This window comes from Gossypium hirsutum, chromosome D08 (genome assembly GCF_007990345.1).
Source record: "Gossypium hirsutum isolate 1008001.06 chromosome D08, Gossypium_hirsutum_v2.1, whole genome shotgun sequence".
Taxonomy (NCBI): Eukaryota; Viridiplantae; Streptophyta; class Magnoliopsida; order Malvales; family Malvaceae; genus Gossypium; species Gossypium hirsutum.
In genome coordinates, this window is record NC_053444.1 from 58,349,540 (window position 1) to 58,367,041 (window position 17,502).

Here is a 17,502-nt window from a genome sequence, read left to right on the forward strand (position 1 = left end):
TTCCTTTTAAAGTGGGATAATTTCCATCTTGGTCCTCCCACATTTTACACCTGTTTCAATTCGATCCTTCTGATTACTTTTTTTAATTTCTTTTAATTAAGCCTAATAATTTTATTTTCATCACATTCTAGTCCCTAATGGAACGATGCGTTTTGGAGGAGAAGGGAAAATTTCCCTTTTAGTCCCTCCATGTTATGCGCGTGTTCAGAATAGTCTTCCCTTTTATTTTATTTGCAGATTTACCCCCAAAGCTCTGTTTTCAGTTCAAATTAATCTTTTTATATTTTTTAATTAATTTTGATGATGCTGTCATTATTTTTACCATTATTATTTTTAATATTGTTATTATCATGTTTGTTATTAGTTACTCATTCAGACCTTTTCAATTTTAGATTCAATTATATATATATACATGCATATCTTGGATTTATATATACATGCTTCTATACTTTTTACGTTTTATAATTTATATATTATACATGCGTTTTTATAACATATATATGCACATACACGTACATATTTTTATTACTTATTTATATATATACATATATGTTTTTATATACATTATAATTTATATACATAACGATATATATCTACATACACATTTTTCTTCCATAAATATATATATGCATATTTATATATCCTTTATATTTTAAAATATACCCTTTTTACATATATATTTTCTTATTTTTATAATTCATATACATATATATTTTTTATATATATTTTACAATTTATATATATACATATATATTTTTATATACTTTATAATTTCCATATGCATACATATATACATATTTATACTCTTGTATTTTTATAATTTTGTTCACGTTCCTTTTAATTATTTATTCACGTTTTCATCATTATTTTAAAAGAATGTTTTAACTTTACTTGCTTATTATACTTGTTATTTTGCATGTTATTAATTTGACCTTTTTATTTGTTCATTTTTGTTATTGCTCGTATTATTTTTACTTACATTATCATAATTGTTATTCCGTTATATATAATTTTTACCCAAATTCGTAAAAAATAGAAAATTTTGAAAATAAAGGCAATACTCGGTATTTGGGATCTTCGAGAGGATTGAGCCCTAACTTATTGGGTTCCAATTTTCTTCGTTGAATCTAAATAATCGAGAATGCTCTTTAATCAAAAAACATAAATAAAAAGCTCATTATCGGGAATTCAATACGTTGTGACCTAACGCATTGGATATGACACGTTGTTTTCTCGAGATGAGGATTTTTCTAAAAATAATAAAGGCAATATTCAATGTTTAGAATTTTGAGAAGTTGTGCCCTAACGTATTGGGCTGCGATTTTTTCATCTGACTTAAACAATTGAATATCCTTTTAAATTTTATTGCACGAGTTTTTGGATAAGCTCATTTTTTGAGGAGGTGAAATACTATGCCCTAACTCATTGGGTATGACATTTTCTCTCTCCGAAATGAGAGGGTTTTAACACCTACTTTGATTTATACAAGTTTTTTTAATACAAGAACCTTATTTTAAAATCTTTACACATTTTTTATATTAAGGCACTAATTAATCAACAATGTACCAATTTTGGGCGTGTCGAGGGTGCTAACCCTTTCTCGTGCGTAACCGACTCCCGAACCCGTCTTCTGGATTTTATAAGACCAAAATTATCATTTTAATAAATTTAAATTTTTATTAAAATGATTTAATTATAAGGTGATCCGATCACACCTAAGTAAAAAAGATTGGTTGCGACTCCCATTTTTTTTATTTTTAAAATTCAAGTCGACCTCGTTTTATCAAAAAAAAATGGTGTCAACACTTTGAATTTGAAATTGTAGGATGCCATGGCATGAGAAAGGACAAGTTGAAGTTCTTTTTGGAGAAAGGTGAAGGAGGAGATGGAAGGGACGATGGTAGTGGAGGTGGGGAACCAGAAGAGGAACATAAATTTGCGGATCAAATTGAAATCATTTATAAAATTTAAAGATTAATTTTTTAAAATTATAATTAAATAAATATATATAAAAATTAAGAATTAAATTTATTATTATATCAATTTTTTAATTATCATATCACCCTCCCATCAAAATTTAATGGGAAACGGACCCAAAAAAAAACTCCATTTGAAGATGGGATCTCCCACCCTTCATTGAATGATGGCTGCCTCAACTTTCAAAGGGAAGCAACCAAAGGACAACAATTAAATGCCCATGGAAAATGGCTACAATACGTGCCAACAAATAACAAATGAACACGACAAAAAAGAAAACAGAGAAAAGGTACAAAAATTAAAGGCTTAATTCTTAGTATTTAAACTATACTAATTTCTCATCTTGGTATTTAATTTTTTTTTGTAAGAGTAGTACTTAAACTATTTTTTCCCAATTTAATACCTCTATTACTCCAACCATTAGTTAAACTGTTCAATCTTTTTTAAAAGCAATGGTTATATAAAAATTTCCTATATTTATTTATTATGTATTTGTTACTTATTTTATTTGGTACCATATTAGTGACGTTTTTAAAGTTTTTCACGGTGTTTATAAACGCTGCTAAAAAATATAACGGTGAAATTTGAATCGCCGCCATAACAATCATTGCAAAAAATAACGACGTTTGTCCAAAAACGCCACTATAGGTAAAGTCATTCTACAAAGTTTGCCATTGAAAATGCCGCTAATTGTAGAACATTCAGTATAAAACGTTGCTGAGTAGAGGAACTTTTTTGAGGTGCTTGGATGTACAAATGATGCTTAATGCAGGACTTTTTGTGGCATTTTTAAATGAAAGCGCCGCTAAATGTATCTTATTTTGACACTAGAATTTTTTTAAAATTTATGGTATATTTCACATTATTATATAAAATAATTATAATTTATAAATTGCAAATATTACATATACAAATTCTTGAAATATACAAGTTGTAATAAATCAAATATAACATACAATTAAAATTTTATCCAAAAATTTCACTCCAAATTCAATGCAAAACAAAGTTAACAAGGGCATCCCTATTACAACCACAATCAAGTTAAGAAAGAAGATACGTTGTGTTTAGGGTGGTGATCAGTTTTTGGATGCTTGAGCTTCATTGGGGGCGGGTTCATCTTCGCATAGCTTTGCTATGTTCTCTTTTACGTTTCAGATTTATTTTGCTATTTCTTTAGAGTGGAGGTTGGTAGGGGATGTATTAGTTTTCTAATTTTAATATCATCTTCTTCCTTTGCTTTGAAATACCTACCTGAGTGAGAACACCATCAAATTTCTTTATTCGAAATAATTATTAATATTTTCTTTTAAGAAAATAACGATTCGAAGCACAAGCAGAAAGCACCCTATACTTGAAACAAATTCAAACATATGTCCTACCATTCAACTTAAATAATGGCCTCTTGCAAGTCATACATAGCAAAGAATGAGATCTTGTAAGGGTCAAATTTTAATGCCTATAAAAACCCCACTGGACTTCCAATTTCAAATTATGACTACTTTTTATATTATGAAAACACCAAATTTTATTATTATTATCTACATTTTTCATTTACATCTTAATAATTAAAATTTTATTCAAATGTTGATTTAACAACATCTTTTCTATAAATGTTGTAAACTTCTTCTGTCATTGTATCCCTTTTTTGCTATAGCAATGAGAAAAATTATAAAACTAATTTTTATATTAATACCTATATATTTTTATATATTTTATAAATAGTGAAACAAATCATTTAGATGGAATAAGCCAAATAAGACCTGGGCCTAAGTTTTTTTTAAAAGAATTGAGCTCTGACTCAAACTAACTTAACCCATCAACATCTTTAAACAAAACTCATGACAAGCCATTAACACCTTACCCCTCAAAGCTTCTTTTGTTTTGTTTTTTTTTTTCTTTTTTGAAAAAGGAATGGTTGGATTATTGTTAAAAATTAAAACAAGGCCTACTTCTTTAAAACATGTAAACTATCAAAATAATCACTTTTGTTTGGCTCAGGTTACATTTTAGTCACTTATGTTTGAAATGTTACGTTTTAGTCATTTATGTTATCACGTTGTAACATTTTAGTCACTGAGCCGTTAGTTTTTATTAACGGTGTAACGGTAAACTGATGTAGCACATTAAATCATCATTTCAAACAAAAATTCTAAGTTAATTTATACAATCGATCCCCATATTTTTTCGTTTGGAGCAATTTAATTTTTTTCTTTTATGTTTTTTTAACTTTCTTTCTTTTCCATTCTCTTATGCTTCTCCCTTTGTTTTCCTCCCTTCTCCATTTCTTTCAACGTAGTTTTTCTATGTTTTATTTTTTTGAACAATATAATTTTTTCGAATGAGGCGAGCTTGTAGACTAGTTACAAATGGAAAACATAGAAAAACTATGTTAAAAGAAATGAAGAATGGAGGAAAATAGAGGGAGAAGCATAAGAGAATGGAAAAAAAAGTTAGAAGAACATATATAAAAGAAAAATTTTAAATCGTTGAAAATGAAAAAAATATAGGGACCAATTGTAGAATTTAACCTAAAATTTTTGTTTGAAATGATGATTTAACATGCCACATCAACTTACTATTACACCATTGTCGACAATTAACGACTCAGTGACTAAAATGTTACAACACGATAACGTAAGTGACTAAAACGTAACGTTTCAAACATAAGTGACTAAAATGTAACCTAAGGCAAACAAAAGTGACTATTTTGATAGTTTACCCTCTTTAAAACCCATGCACTATCAAAACAAAAGAAACTACAACAGACAACCCAAAAAAACGTAAAGAAACAAAGTCCCTTCAGGTTCCTTTTCTTCTTGGAAAACCACCGAGTGTCCTGCTTTTGTTCATGTCGATTCGTCTAAAAGAAGAAAAATTCTCTTCAAATTTACCCAAAATTTTCTATCTTGCCTTTGCTCCGATCACAAACCTAAAGCCGAAACCGTGAATCAACCTATAAGTATCTTCTGATTTTAGTTTTGCTTGCCAAAGGTGAGAGTTGCCATCAATTACCGTTTTTAACCAGCTAGATTCCGATCTGAAGGAAAGAAACCTAACCCAACTGTCGATAATCCTCGTCAACTACCTCTTTTGCAAAGGAAGGAACCTCACCGATCAAATTAGATTCTTCATCTCTTTTTAAACCTTCTACAACCAATAAATGTGCTACACCATTTGCGTGTCTCAACGCGTGCTTAAAAATGCAAGCTTGATATCTTTCACTAATAGCTCTAGCGTTTAAGATGTAAGCACTTATTACTGACCTTTAAATTCATTTTGTTTGCAGCTTCTGAATCACCAATAAGGCGTCCCATTCTATCTCCACCATCGTAAGTCCAACATGTAGCCACATCTCTGTAATACCCCTTATCCATTCCAGTCGTTGAACTTGAGTAATAAGATGCTACGAACAAATACTAGACAATTACATACAAATTATTTATCAAAATCTCAATTAATCATCATCATATCACATATAATCAAATACATCATGTAATTCAATTTATTTTGGTTTTATATTGAGCATATGGAAGCTTAAAAACAATTTAGTATCAATCGGGATCAAATTGAAGCAAAACAGAAAAATAGGAAAATTGTGCAAACATGGGACACACACCCGTGTCTCCTAGTCTTGTGGAAAGATCGAGGCCGTTTGGGTAAATTACAAGGTTTTATGGGCAAACCGTGCAACAACTTGATGCCATGTGATATTGGAGACACACAATCGTGCAAACAATCGTGTACCCTCATCTAGGCCATGTGAGTCAAAAGTGCAAATAATCAAAAACATGTCACACAGCTGTGTCGTTGGGCCGTGTAACAAATTGTGGTCGTGTGCTCCAAAAATCGACCAAAACTTACAAGCCACACAATTGTGCCTTTCACCGTGTAAGGCACACGATCGTGTGCCAGGCCGTGTATACCTAGAAATTACCTTCTAAAATAAGCTATTAAAACTAAATCACTTATACTACAAATTATCATTTAAGCCACATCTCACCCAAATCAAATCTCATCAAAATCATACCAACATCATCATTTTAATACATAGGTATACCAACATCATCATTTTAATAATTGTTTAACCAATATGCTACAATTGACATCTCAATCAACAATTCAAAACTAATCAAGTAACCAAATTTAATCATACCAATATATAATCAAAGGCACCTCAAAATAACTAGCCAACATATATGCATTCAACCATTCAACCATATCACCTTTGGTTTCATATTAGTCTTATAACCTAAATTCTAGGACAATCAAATTTTCTTCAAGTAATACATAGGTATAAACATAAAACTTACCAAATCATTTCTAAGGCATAACTTAAGCATACCCTTTCAAGCACTAACCAAGACACGTCGCATGGTATATTATTTTCTCTTGCACTAATTCATTAGGCATATAAACCAAACCACCTATCATGACAACATCAACATAGATTTTACCATTCCATACATATATACATATACTTATATACATAATTTTCCAAATTGTCAGCAAAATACAAAAAGATAATTAAAAAAACACATAAGACTTCTTAAGTACATGCCAAGACCAAAATGAGCATATCACTAACTCGAGTTCGGGATTACCATTAGATACTAAAGTTAACAATCGAGTTAAAATGTACTTAACCTGCGCACGTAAACAAAACCTTATGCTGAGTATACTCAGTAGTATTCCTATAATCCGAATATTAATATCTAACCTAAACATAATGATGCACAAGTTAGAATAAGAATTGAGATGTAATACAACATGAATGAATGATGACTTAAACGCAATAAATTAAAAATAACAAGGGTTGGTTATTGAACTTGTATGCTTTGAAAATCAATAATTAAAATTGGGCTAAAACAAACTTATTGTAAAAGGCTTTGATGTAGATATGGACGAAATACAGTATTTACGCCGCATAAACAATATTTTCTGTGTTTTTTTATTCTTTCCGTTTCCTTTTACTCAAAAAATAAGTGTCACGAAAGGTAATATTTTCTGGGTGTTTTTTTTTTACTTTTTGTAATGTTTAAAACTATCACCAATAAATCACTTTTTGTGATATTTTCAAAAGGTCAAAATTATTGCTTGTTGTTGTAACACCCAAATTGCGTCATTGTGCCTGGCCTATGAGGGCTCTCAACCACATGGATAGTTCAATGTAGTCATCAGTGCTTGACCCTGAGATGGGGATCATCCAAGGCACATTAGTATAGCATGCTTCTCCTATTCGAACCAGGGTTTGAAACTAAACTTCTCATCAGGAGGATAGATGGGGCGATTCAGGTGAGATCCAATGTAGATCCAACTTTCTATTCGCTCGTAGGATCTGGGAGGTCCGGGGGGGACCACCACGGCTTCTCTCTTCTCGATAATCCATACATCCTTTACAAGTTTATGGATAGTTATCTCTCGAGCACAGGTTTAGGTTCGACCTCAATGGGAAAATAAAATAGAGCATCTAACAACGTATCTTCACAGACCAAGAACTACGAGATCGCCCCTTTCATTCTGGGGTGATGGAGGGATCGTACCATTCGAGCCTTTTTTTTCATGATTTTTCCAAAGGTCTAGAGAAAGCTGCAATCAATAGGATTTTCCTAATCCTCCCTTCCCGAAAGGAAGAGCATGAAATTAATTTTCCCTAATTTGTATCATATTGGGGATCAAGCTAGTTAGGTTCCTGAGAATGACCAAAGTAATAGTTGTACTTTTATTTTGTTAATTAAATGTGACAGAAGAAAATCACCGAGATCGAACAGTAAAAATGGTTTATAGACTAAATTGTAAGGGAAAGTATTGTGAGAAGTCAAATGTGAGAATAGAGAACTGAAATAAATAGAAAGGAAAAGGGACCAAAGGAGAGGTTGGCCCAAGCCCCTGATAGTAATCACTAGACACCCAGTGTTATTTTTCCCACAACGGTTATTAACTGTCTTTTTTTCTTTCTATTATAAAACTTTGAGATTTTAATTAAATCACAAAATCTAAAGTTCAGTTTTCACACTCTCTTCTCTCAATTCTCAAGCACCCATAGTATCATTTCGCGGTGCTTGACTTGAGAAAGGACGAGTCTGTTCATCGTTTTCTTAACATAAATTGGGATTTTCATATATATTATAGTTACAGTAACACTGCCATTTTTTAGGCATGGCAGATCCAAGTTCCAATGCTCCCTATGACCCCCACTGCATGGATGATGTTTTGAAGTTCCTCGAGATTGAGAATCCTACGCTTGACGACTTCACCAATCCGGAGAAACCCTTTTTACACCCCTCCTCTCCAATGCCTCACTGCACCACCGATCAAATCGATGGTAATACCATTGACCCTTTGGAGGATCCATTCATTAGGGATTTCTATAACAATGACCCCCACAATTCTCAACTGGCTTATGGGAATCAAAGTGAAACAGTTTGTGGGAATGATGTGAATAATTCAAGGCCACTTTCACTTTGGCCAACTGATCCCATCCCATATCATTGCAGTTGTTGCCAGTCATTGAGAGAAATCCTTCATACTAATGGTTCGTTAATTCGTTTCATGTTAATGATTCTAATTGGTTTCATTGATACATTGTTTTTAAGATACCTTTCTTTCTTTTGTAATTGAAGGTTTTGATGTTACGAAACTAGAGATTCATGGAAGACTTGGGATGATCTGTCATGCTGTTCTTACTGTTGAACCAGGTAGTAATACCCCAGGCCCTCAATATCAAATGTTTGAGTAAGTTTTCATATACTTTTTCCCCCTCTCCTTTCTTCTTTTTGTTCTTTAATTATTTGATTATATAACTTTTGGTTATGAAAGAAAAACTCATTTTGATGCACTTCCCAATAGTTTCTGTAAAAAGAGCATAGAGGACGTGAAGCAGTTTCTGACCCAATATTGCATAGATCGAAGCCAAGCCGGATTTACAATGATCAAGGATCCGCTCTCCGTTTTCTACCAAACCTTATGCGTCGGGTTCCCCCGGGATGAAAATTTGTACAACGTCCAACCATCGTCGATTTCAGGCATGTGTTTGATTAATTACCTTATATAATCATCTTTAAAAGTTGGCATACGATTTTGACAAATTAGTGCAACTTTTTTTTTTAATGTTGGTTGCAGGCGGCAATCAAATGGATCAAGCAGGGAACAGTAATAATAATCAAGAGAAACCTGCTAAGCCCTCCTTGGCCGTACAGGTTGTAGCTATCCTGATAATAAAGGCTTCCCAAACTTGAAGCTTAATAATTAGTGTATACACTCTGAGATATTGAGTAACATGGGTTATATTAATTGTGGTATGCAGAGAGAGAGAACGAGAAACCTGACATTGAAAGAGATTGAAAACTATTTTCATCTGCCAATAGAGAAGGCAGCCAAGAAGATGGAATTTTCTGCAACTGTAGTGAAGAAGATATGCCGCAAATATGGTCTTTCAAGATGGCCCCATAGAAAGGTCTGTTTATCAGCCCTATCTCTTTCTTTTTCTCAGTACATTACATACAGATTATGTGAAACTGAAGGTAGTGCATGTTGTTGTGTATATATGAAACAGATTCAAAGCATGGAGAAGAAGATATCGAATTGGGTGGAAAGTTTAAGTTCAAATGATCCAAAAGAAAGGGCTCGTGCTAAAAAAGAAATCGAGAACCTGCAACGAGAGATTGCCAAATTTGGTGAGGGATCCAGCAAGCTAGGTGATGATTGATTGCTTCTAACTATTACTAAGATATGTTATTATAATTGTAATCTTTTCGAAATAAAAGATAAGTGAGTCCACGCAATTTCTTTAGAGTTTTTTGTTTCGAATATCATTTGATATAAGTTGGAATTATATTATCTCATAAAAAAAAATTACCCAACCATAAACAATTTACAACAATTACACCTAACCATAAAGAGAAATTATGAATCATACCAAAATGTATGTTGCATTAACTGTAAACTAGAAATCATGAGAGGGTAATAAAATAATATTTTATTGTGTACCTATTTTAGAAGTAGAAACTTTTAATGTACGTAACGTAAACAAAGCTATAGAAAAGCGAGAGAAGAAAGACATGATCTAACGTCAATCTCTTGGCGAATAACCTGGAGAAGACTGTTAGGAGAAGCCTCTTGAACGTTAGCTAAGAACGACAAATAAACAAAAATGGTTGCTTTGGCTTACAAATAACATGAAAAAAAAAAAGAGAAGTCAAATGGTTTGACATTGAATTTGAAAAGAAAAGAGGGAGAAAAAGAAGAAGAAGAGAGTTTGATAATCTGATTGTTTCAGAGCAAAAATAAAGAAGGTTGTATACAATATATAATATAACCTTCCGGGCTCTTTTTTCCTTTTTCTGTTTGGATAGAAGGAAAGTAAGATGATGGTATACAAAAAGAGAGAGGCGGTTGAAGAAGTGGCAATATATGGAGGATTGATAGGGGTGCAATTTGTTTATGCAGGCAACTCAATTTTACTTGGTTATCTTATGTCCCTTGGCCTTAGCCCTTTCACCATTGTTATTTTCTTCACTTTTGCCACCTTCATTATTGTCTCTCCTTTTGCTCTTTATTTCGAGAGGTAACCCCCCCAACACAAAGAAAAAAAAAACTAATTAACCTCCTGTATTCTTCTTCTTCTTCATCTTTTGTTTTCCCAGGAGAATCCAAATTCCAAAGTTTGGTGAAGGTTTGATTTTGATTTTGTAGGAGCAATTGGCCTAAGCAATTAACCCTGAAATTAATAATTCAGCTGCTTTTGATCTCCTTTGGAGGGTAACTAAGATGAATCAACCCTTTTCTTCTTTTTTTTTTTATTCTTTTTCAAAATGGATAATCTCTGTCCCGTATTACTCTTTCATTAGATTTTTTTCCCCTTCCTCTTTAGTGGCATATTGCATCTAACATGGAATAAACTTTCACAGGTTTTCATGATATAAAATTAATTTTTTAGTCCATATTGCATCTAACATGGAATAATCATTATATTGGGATTAATCTTTGTTACAGCGTAACTCTTTTCCAATCCCTATTCCTCAAAGGAATTAATCTAACTTCACCAGCAGTGGCAACAGCCATGCCAAATCTTGCTCCAGGGCTTATCTTTATAATTGCATGGGCTTGCAGGTTTCAATATTTTCAATTCCTTTTTCTTCTTTCCTCTTAAACCAGACTTATAATCAAATTACAGTGCGTGAAAATCCAATGGTGTATTTTGACTGCAATGCTGATGCAGGTTAGAAAAAGTTGATTTAAGTTGCCTATACAGTAAAGTAAAGATCGGTGGTACATTGTTGTGTGTCTTAGGTGCCCTTACAATGAGCCTAATGCATAGCTCTGTATCACCGGAAAGCGCAAGAATGTTCGCTGCCCCGACCAGTGATTTCGTTTTCAATAAAGATAAGATCATCGGTTGCATGTACCTCATGGCTGCGGTCCTAGTTTTGTCGAGCAATGTGGTATTGCAGGTACCCTTGACTTGAACCACATATATATAGAAAGGCAAAGTATGAATTTTATTGTTTCTTTTCGTTTCCCTAAGATATTACGATTCACAGGCGACAACTTTGGGCGACTTTCCTGCTCCGATGTCCTTGTGCGCGATAACATCCTTGATCGGAGTGATTATAACGGCACTGGTTCAGTTGGTCGAAAATCATGTTTTCCAATGGAGTTGGCCCCTTGTTGATGTTAGGGAGCTACTTGGCTTTTCTCTGCTGGTATGCAACTCCTTTATTCAATGATCTTAATAGTCTGAATTTCAAAAGCTCCAATTAACTGTGAAGCTGTTGCTTTCATACCCCAAATGCCTAGCCATCTTAGCTTTATACATATTTGCCTTGAAGCAAAAGCGGGTTTCGAGGTGAAATGAAAGCGAAACCATTTTCGAGGCGAGGAAGTAAATAGCCATGGTCATTCATGCATTGAAAAGCCTGAACTAATGCAGCTCTTTTTCACTGCAGGGAGGTGCTGTGGGTGGAGCATGTCTAAGCTTCAATGGATGGGCAATGAAGAAGAGGGGACCGGTTCTAGTCTCAATGTTTAGCCCCATTGGAACAGTGATCACAGTCCTCCTCTCTTTTATTACTTTAGGGGAGACCATTTCAATGGGAAGGTAAATCACATACATAAATATTCACCAATCTATATGTGCATATTCCAAAACAAAATTTTAATTGCAGTGTTGTATAAATGCAGCCTTGCTGGAATGTTACTCATGTTCAGCGGTCTCTACATCGTCTTATGGGCTAAAGAAAAAGAAGAAGATTGCTCCGATGGGGAGGGCTCGGAAAGTGAGTTCGAGTCGGAGAAGCTTCTATTAAGTTAACATTGCTATCATCTAGTAGGCCACCTTTAGCTTTTGGAAGTTTACTTGTGCTGAAAAACCAATAATTGATGCAAAGCAGTATATATATATGAAGTATGATTGAAGCTTTGAATGGCAATAAATAATATAAATGGTGCTATAGTTTTCTACTGTGTTTTGCAGAAACATGATAAACCCGCAGGGCTGTAAAGTAGGTTGGGGAAGAGAAACTCAGGAGTTTCCACCAATGTTATTAGTTTTGTTTTGTTTAGAAATTGTCTTCAAATGATTTTTTAATCTCTGATTAATCTCATCATAATCAATAAAAAACTACCTGTCTGTGATATTAGCACTGTTTATAAGATTTTTTTAAAATGCTTAATTTTGGGCATTATAGGACCAATTTACTTAATCTAATATAGAAATATTTTTCTGGGTAATCCATGTGAGGAAGAGCAAGACACCTATTTCACCAAATCTTCTTTACTTAAATTCATTACTCATGCACTTTAACTTAAAAATGCTTTGCTTTGCATCCTTCCATCAATTACGCACTGATTTTGATGATAGAGAAAAGTAAACAATAAATTTAAATTAAGAAAAAAGGTTTCCTTAATTAACTCTTTTTTGCAGTTCAATTTTGGTGTATTGCAGTCCTTAAACTTGTTTTTTGTGATGATATGGATGGAATCGCCTTTCGCCTTTCGCCTTTCGCCTTTTGCCTTTTGCCTTTTGCTACAGCCTTACTGTTTTCTCTCTAAATTTAAATTTTATGAAATTTAATAATCAAACTCAAAATAAAAACTTAATTTTATATTTCACCCTACTGTCCACCGCGTAATCGGTTCCACCTTTTAGCCATGCACCCTTTTTTATAAAAATAATAATAATAATAAGTCGAGTAAAATTTAATTTAATTCAAAAATATTTAAAGAAAAGATTCAATTTTGAATTAATAGAATTGAGTTATTCGAGTTTGAATCAAGTTTAATCTTACAATTTAAATAATTTGAGTAACAATTTAATGTAAATACTCTTTTGGTCCTTATTAAATTTGAAAATGAGTAAATTGGTCTATTTCTCAATAAAAATTATGAAAAAATTAAAATATTAAAAAGTTATAAACAATGTTAAAAAAATTATAAAATTTTTAGAATAATAATTTTGGAACCTAAAAAAAGTTAATTAATAATTTAAGTTTATCATACTAAAGTATTTTTTTTTATTATTTTGCTTTAAAAAAGTTTTCAAATATATATAGCGTCAATTTGATATGCTCTGACATGGAATTTTTATAATGTAACAAGACTTTAATTTAACTCGAATAATTTCACTCGACTTAAGATGATAAAAAAGAATTCGTTAATTCGAAATTCAATAGAGCGTTAGCCTCTAAAAAATTTTTGACCAAACACCCAAATCTTTCCTCAAAATGCTCATTACCCATATTAATTGTCTCTTCAAAGACACTTTTTGAGAATCTTTTTAAAAATTAATATATTATTTATGAAATGTTTTTATGTTTAGAGGAAAAGAAACAGATAGTTGAAGGCTGAATGATTATGAAAAGCATACCTTGAGATTTGGTAAAAAAGCCTAATTAGGAAGGAGCTTTGCACTAATACCTAAGCTTAACCTTACTCCACTTCACCTTTGACCCATTTTTCTTAATCCAAGTTAAATGGATTTTAATATGATATTTTTTTTGATTCAAGTGAATAATTATATTATAATGAACTTTGGATCTCAAACCAATCAATTCAAAACTGGTACAAGTTTACCTAATGCAATGATTGATTGACATATTTGATAATTATCTTATATTTGAGAAAAGTATTCGTAAGTTTGTTTTTAATTTTTTTTATCAACAATAAATATATTATATTTTGTTTTGTGTTTTTCTTTTTTTTTTTAAATATTTGTTAAACAAATACATGTTAGATATTTAGAACTTAATTTTAATTTAATTATAGTTTCTTTTTTTTTTAATAAATTATTTTTTAAAAATCTTAAATTGATTTTACTTACAAATAACTTAATAAATCATCTCAATATTAATATATATAATTGAATTAAATATAAATGTAAAATAATTAATTTTCATTAAACTCGAATATATCTTTTATGAAACAAGTGAAATAATTTAATTTTATATTACTCTAAAATGTAAATAAATTTCTTTATTTTGTAATTAAAATAATAAAATAAATAATACATATTTAAACAAATAACAATGGTATAGTTATATTTTTATTTTAAATTCAGGGTCTGTTTGTTTACATGTAAAATGTTTTACAGAAAATATTTTCTGTATTTTCCTGTATTTGTTTCGCAGAAAACAGCTTGGTCAACAGAAAATGACTTACAGGTCAACGTAAAATAAGCCATTTTTCCTGTAAAATGACTTACCCTTTTGAAAAGCGTAAGTCATTTTCCAGAAAAGAGCTTATTTTATTTTTATATAAAAATTAACTTAAATCAAGCTTAATATTATTATATTAAGAATAATTTTTATTTTTATTTTTATTTTTAAAATTATTAAATATTTTATTTTTCAATATTATTAATCATACCTATTTAATTATTTATATTTAGTCATGTAATAATTATTAGTATTCAATATTTCATTTAATAATAAATTTTAAAAATAATAATTTTAAATAATATTATTCACATATTATTGAAAATATTCAATATTAATATTTTAATAAAAAATATTTATTACATTATAAATATATTAATAATAGATGTTTTGTAGTATAAAGGTTAAAATATGTTGTAAGTTTATGTACACTTCACAGATTTGCAATTTAGTCTTTGTACTTTTATTTTTAAGAATTTAGTCCCTTTATTTTTCAAATTTGAAAATGAAGTCCAATTGTTGACATCATTAAATTTTTTTTGTCAATTTTGTTGATGTCACATTTTTAAATAAATAAATATTCACTTGATAGTCATATAATTAAAAAATGGCGTTATAATGAACCTGAATTTAACATACTATTTTTAATATATGCAAAAACAATGTAAACTATAAAATTATAAATAAAAATAAACAATGAAAAATAAGAAAATCTCATATGTATGTTTGTTTCATTGAAAACAACTTTTATGAAATATTTTAAGAAATCTACTAAAAAACAAAAAATATTTTACACAGATTCATCTAAACACAAAAAAATATTAAATTTTCCATAAAAATAAATCATTTTTTAGAAATCTTTTTCAGTAAAACAAACCAACCTTACTTGCTAAATAGATTTAAACTAAATTGTAAATAAGTAATTTTCAAATTATAGGAAATGTAGATTAGTCTAAAGATAAGGGTAAACTTTTTTTAACCTTAAAATAAATTACTATATTTATATCATATGAAAGAAATAAAAAAACGTTAAGCAAGTAGGAAAAAGTTAGGTGCGTATGTTGTTACACGCGCATAAGTTAGAGAGTGGGAGTTGTTGTCCATTAAAAGCACCTGCCGGCTGCAGTTACATTGCCAATTTGGCGCAAAAAGGTAACAGAATCTTAAAATTTCTCCTTTACAAAACTGAATGAATTAAATTAAACAATAAACCATTTATTGTATTAAAAAATAAAACGATTAATTTAACTTTTAATATTTATTTATTAATATCGACCAAAAATTTATATTAACTGTATTAATATGATAATTAACACGAGAATTCATGTACATTTCATAAAATTTAAAAAAATCATAAAAAATATAGAAAAATATTCATAAATTATTATGCCTAAAATTTTAATAAATTTAGTTTTTTTTGTAAAAAAATAATTAAACTAAAATTTAAAAATAAAAAAATTAAAATCAAAGTGATAAAATTGAAGTTTGCTGAGAATAAAAGTAGTCAGGGATGGATATATGAAATAATTAAGGGTCAGATTTATTAGTTTATAAAAATTGTATAAAATAGGGATCCGGCTGGTTTGGCACTTCTCTTGGCCACGTGGATTTCTCGTATGGCTGTTATCCTCATTTCCCCCCAATCATTTTGCAACTATCAATCATAATTTAACATCATCAATTTCTTTTTATTAATAAAACCCACACCTTTTCTTATTTTGATATTTAATTTTTTTGGTCTAATTTAATAATCAAACTCAACACTTTTTCCTAATTTGATACCTTAGCTTGGCACTTAATCTTTTTGAGGTTCAATTTGGCATCTGAACTTGACTATTTTTTCCTAATTTTTTTTGTTCGATTTGGTACTTGAACTTGTCAAAAATTTTACAAATTACTCTAATATGCTAATAATGTTATTTTTTTATGAGATAGTAAAAATAATCAATGTATGACCCACATGTGACAAATGATATTATATATTTTTTATTTTATATGTTCAATTAATTTTAGTTTTATTTAATTAATTAAATATTTTCTTAATTGAAAATGATGAATTTCTTTTAATTTAAGTTTTTATAACTCTTTTTTCTTATTTAATATTAATTTTATTAAGCATAGCTTAATACCTATTCTTTTAACATGAATTTCCTCTAATATTGACATATTTTTGTAGCATAACAAAAAAAAATAACACTGTAAAAAAAACTAAGGTACCAATTTGGACTCCAAAAAAATTTAAGTACTAAATTAGAAAAAGATGTCAAATTTAAGTACCAAATGTTATATTAAGTCAAAATTAAAATATTGTTTGTAACAACAGTATATCATATTAAATGTGATAATTTAATTTTGTAGTGTTTTAAGTATATATAATTAATTTTTTTATATGTAAGTAATGCAAATTTTGAATATAAATTAATAAGGTAAGGATGAGTAATAAATGGGCAGAAATAGAAGTTGGGGAATTGACAGGACACTGGCCCGCCATTTTTCGTGCGTAAAATTGTTGAATTCAATAAATTCATATGCATCAAACATATGGCATTCCCAATTAAGTGACAATTTGATAACAGTATTTTATTTATATAAAAAAATCCCTTACAATTTCATGTATTTTTAAAGCTTATTGTTCTTAACAATGTTATCTTTTTTTAAACATATATATTTCAACTTAATTTACTTTAAAAGATAAATATTTGTATAAATGCATTTGGCTTACACGAGTTAATTTATTAAAATATATTTATTTGAAGTAAATTTCATTGAAATTTTATCAAGATTTATTGGATAGATCAAATTTATTGTTTTTTTTTCTAAACCAACACTAAAAAATTTAAAATATCATTCTGATTTGACTTCAAATTTAATCAGA

The 17,502-nt window shown here is 29.9% G+C and overlaps 3 protein-coding genes across 3 annotated transcripts; all 3 read left to right on the forward strand.

The window, feature by feature from the left end:
* Nucleotides 1–8,035: 8,035 nt before the first annotated feature.
* On the forward strand, nt 8,036–9,028 carry LOC107929354 (uncharacterized). Its single transcript, XM_041100054.1, has 3 exons — nt 8,036–8,509; nt 8,598–8,709; nt 8,824–9,028. Exons 1-3 carry the CDS (start codon nt 8,134–8,136, stop codon nt 9,026–9,028), a joined length of 693 nt encoding a protein of 230 aa, XP_040955988.1. The 5' UTR covers nt 8,036–8,133.
* A 68-nt stretch (nt 9,029–9,096) lies between these two features.
* LOC107929322 (protein RKD1-like) lies at nt 9,097–9,749 on the forward strand. The gene is made up of 3 exons (XM_016860709.2): nt 9,097–9,173; nt 9,281–9,430; nt 9,530–9,749. Exons 1-3 carry the CDS (start codon nt 9,108–9,110, stop codon nt 9,680–9,682), a joined length of 369 nt encoding a protein of 122 aa, XP_016716198.2. The 5' UTR covers nt 9,097–9,107; the 3' UTR covers nt 9,683–9,749.
* A 320-nt stretch (nt 9,750–10,069) lies between these two features.
* On the forward strand, nt 10,070–12,435 carry LOC107929321 (WAT1-related protein At5g47470). Its single transcript, XM_016860708.2, has 7 exons — nt 10,070–10,540; nt 10,669–10,734; nt 10,969–11,085; nt 11,195–11,426; nt 11,517–11,678; nt 11,922–12,073; nt 12,157–12,435. Exons 1-7 carry the CDS (start codon nt 10,341–10,343, stop codon nt 12,284–12,286), a joined length of 1,059 nt encoding a protein of 352 aa, XP_016716197.2. The 5' UTR covers nt 10,070–10,340; the 3' UTR covers nt 12,287–12,435.
* Nucleotides 12,436–17,502: the final 5,067 nt, after the last annotated feature.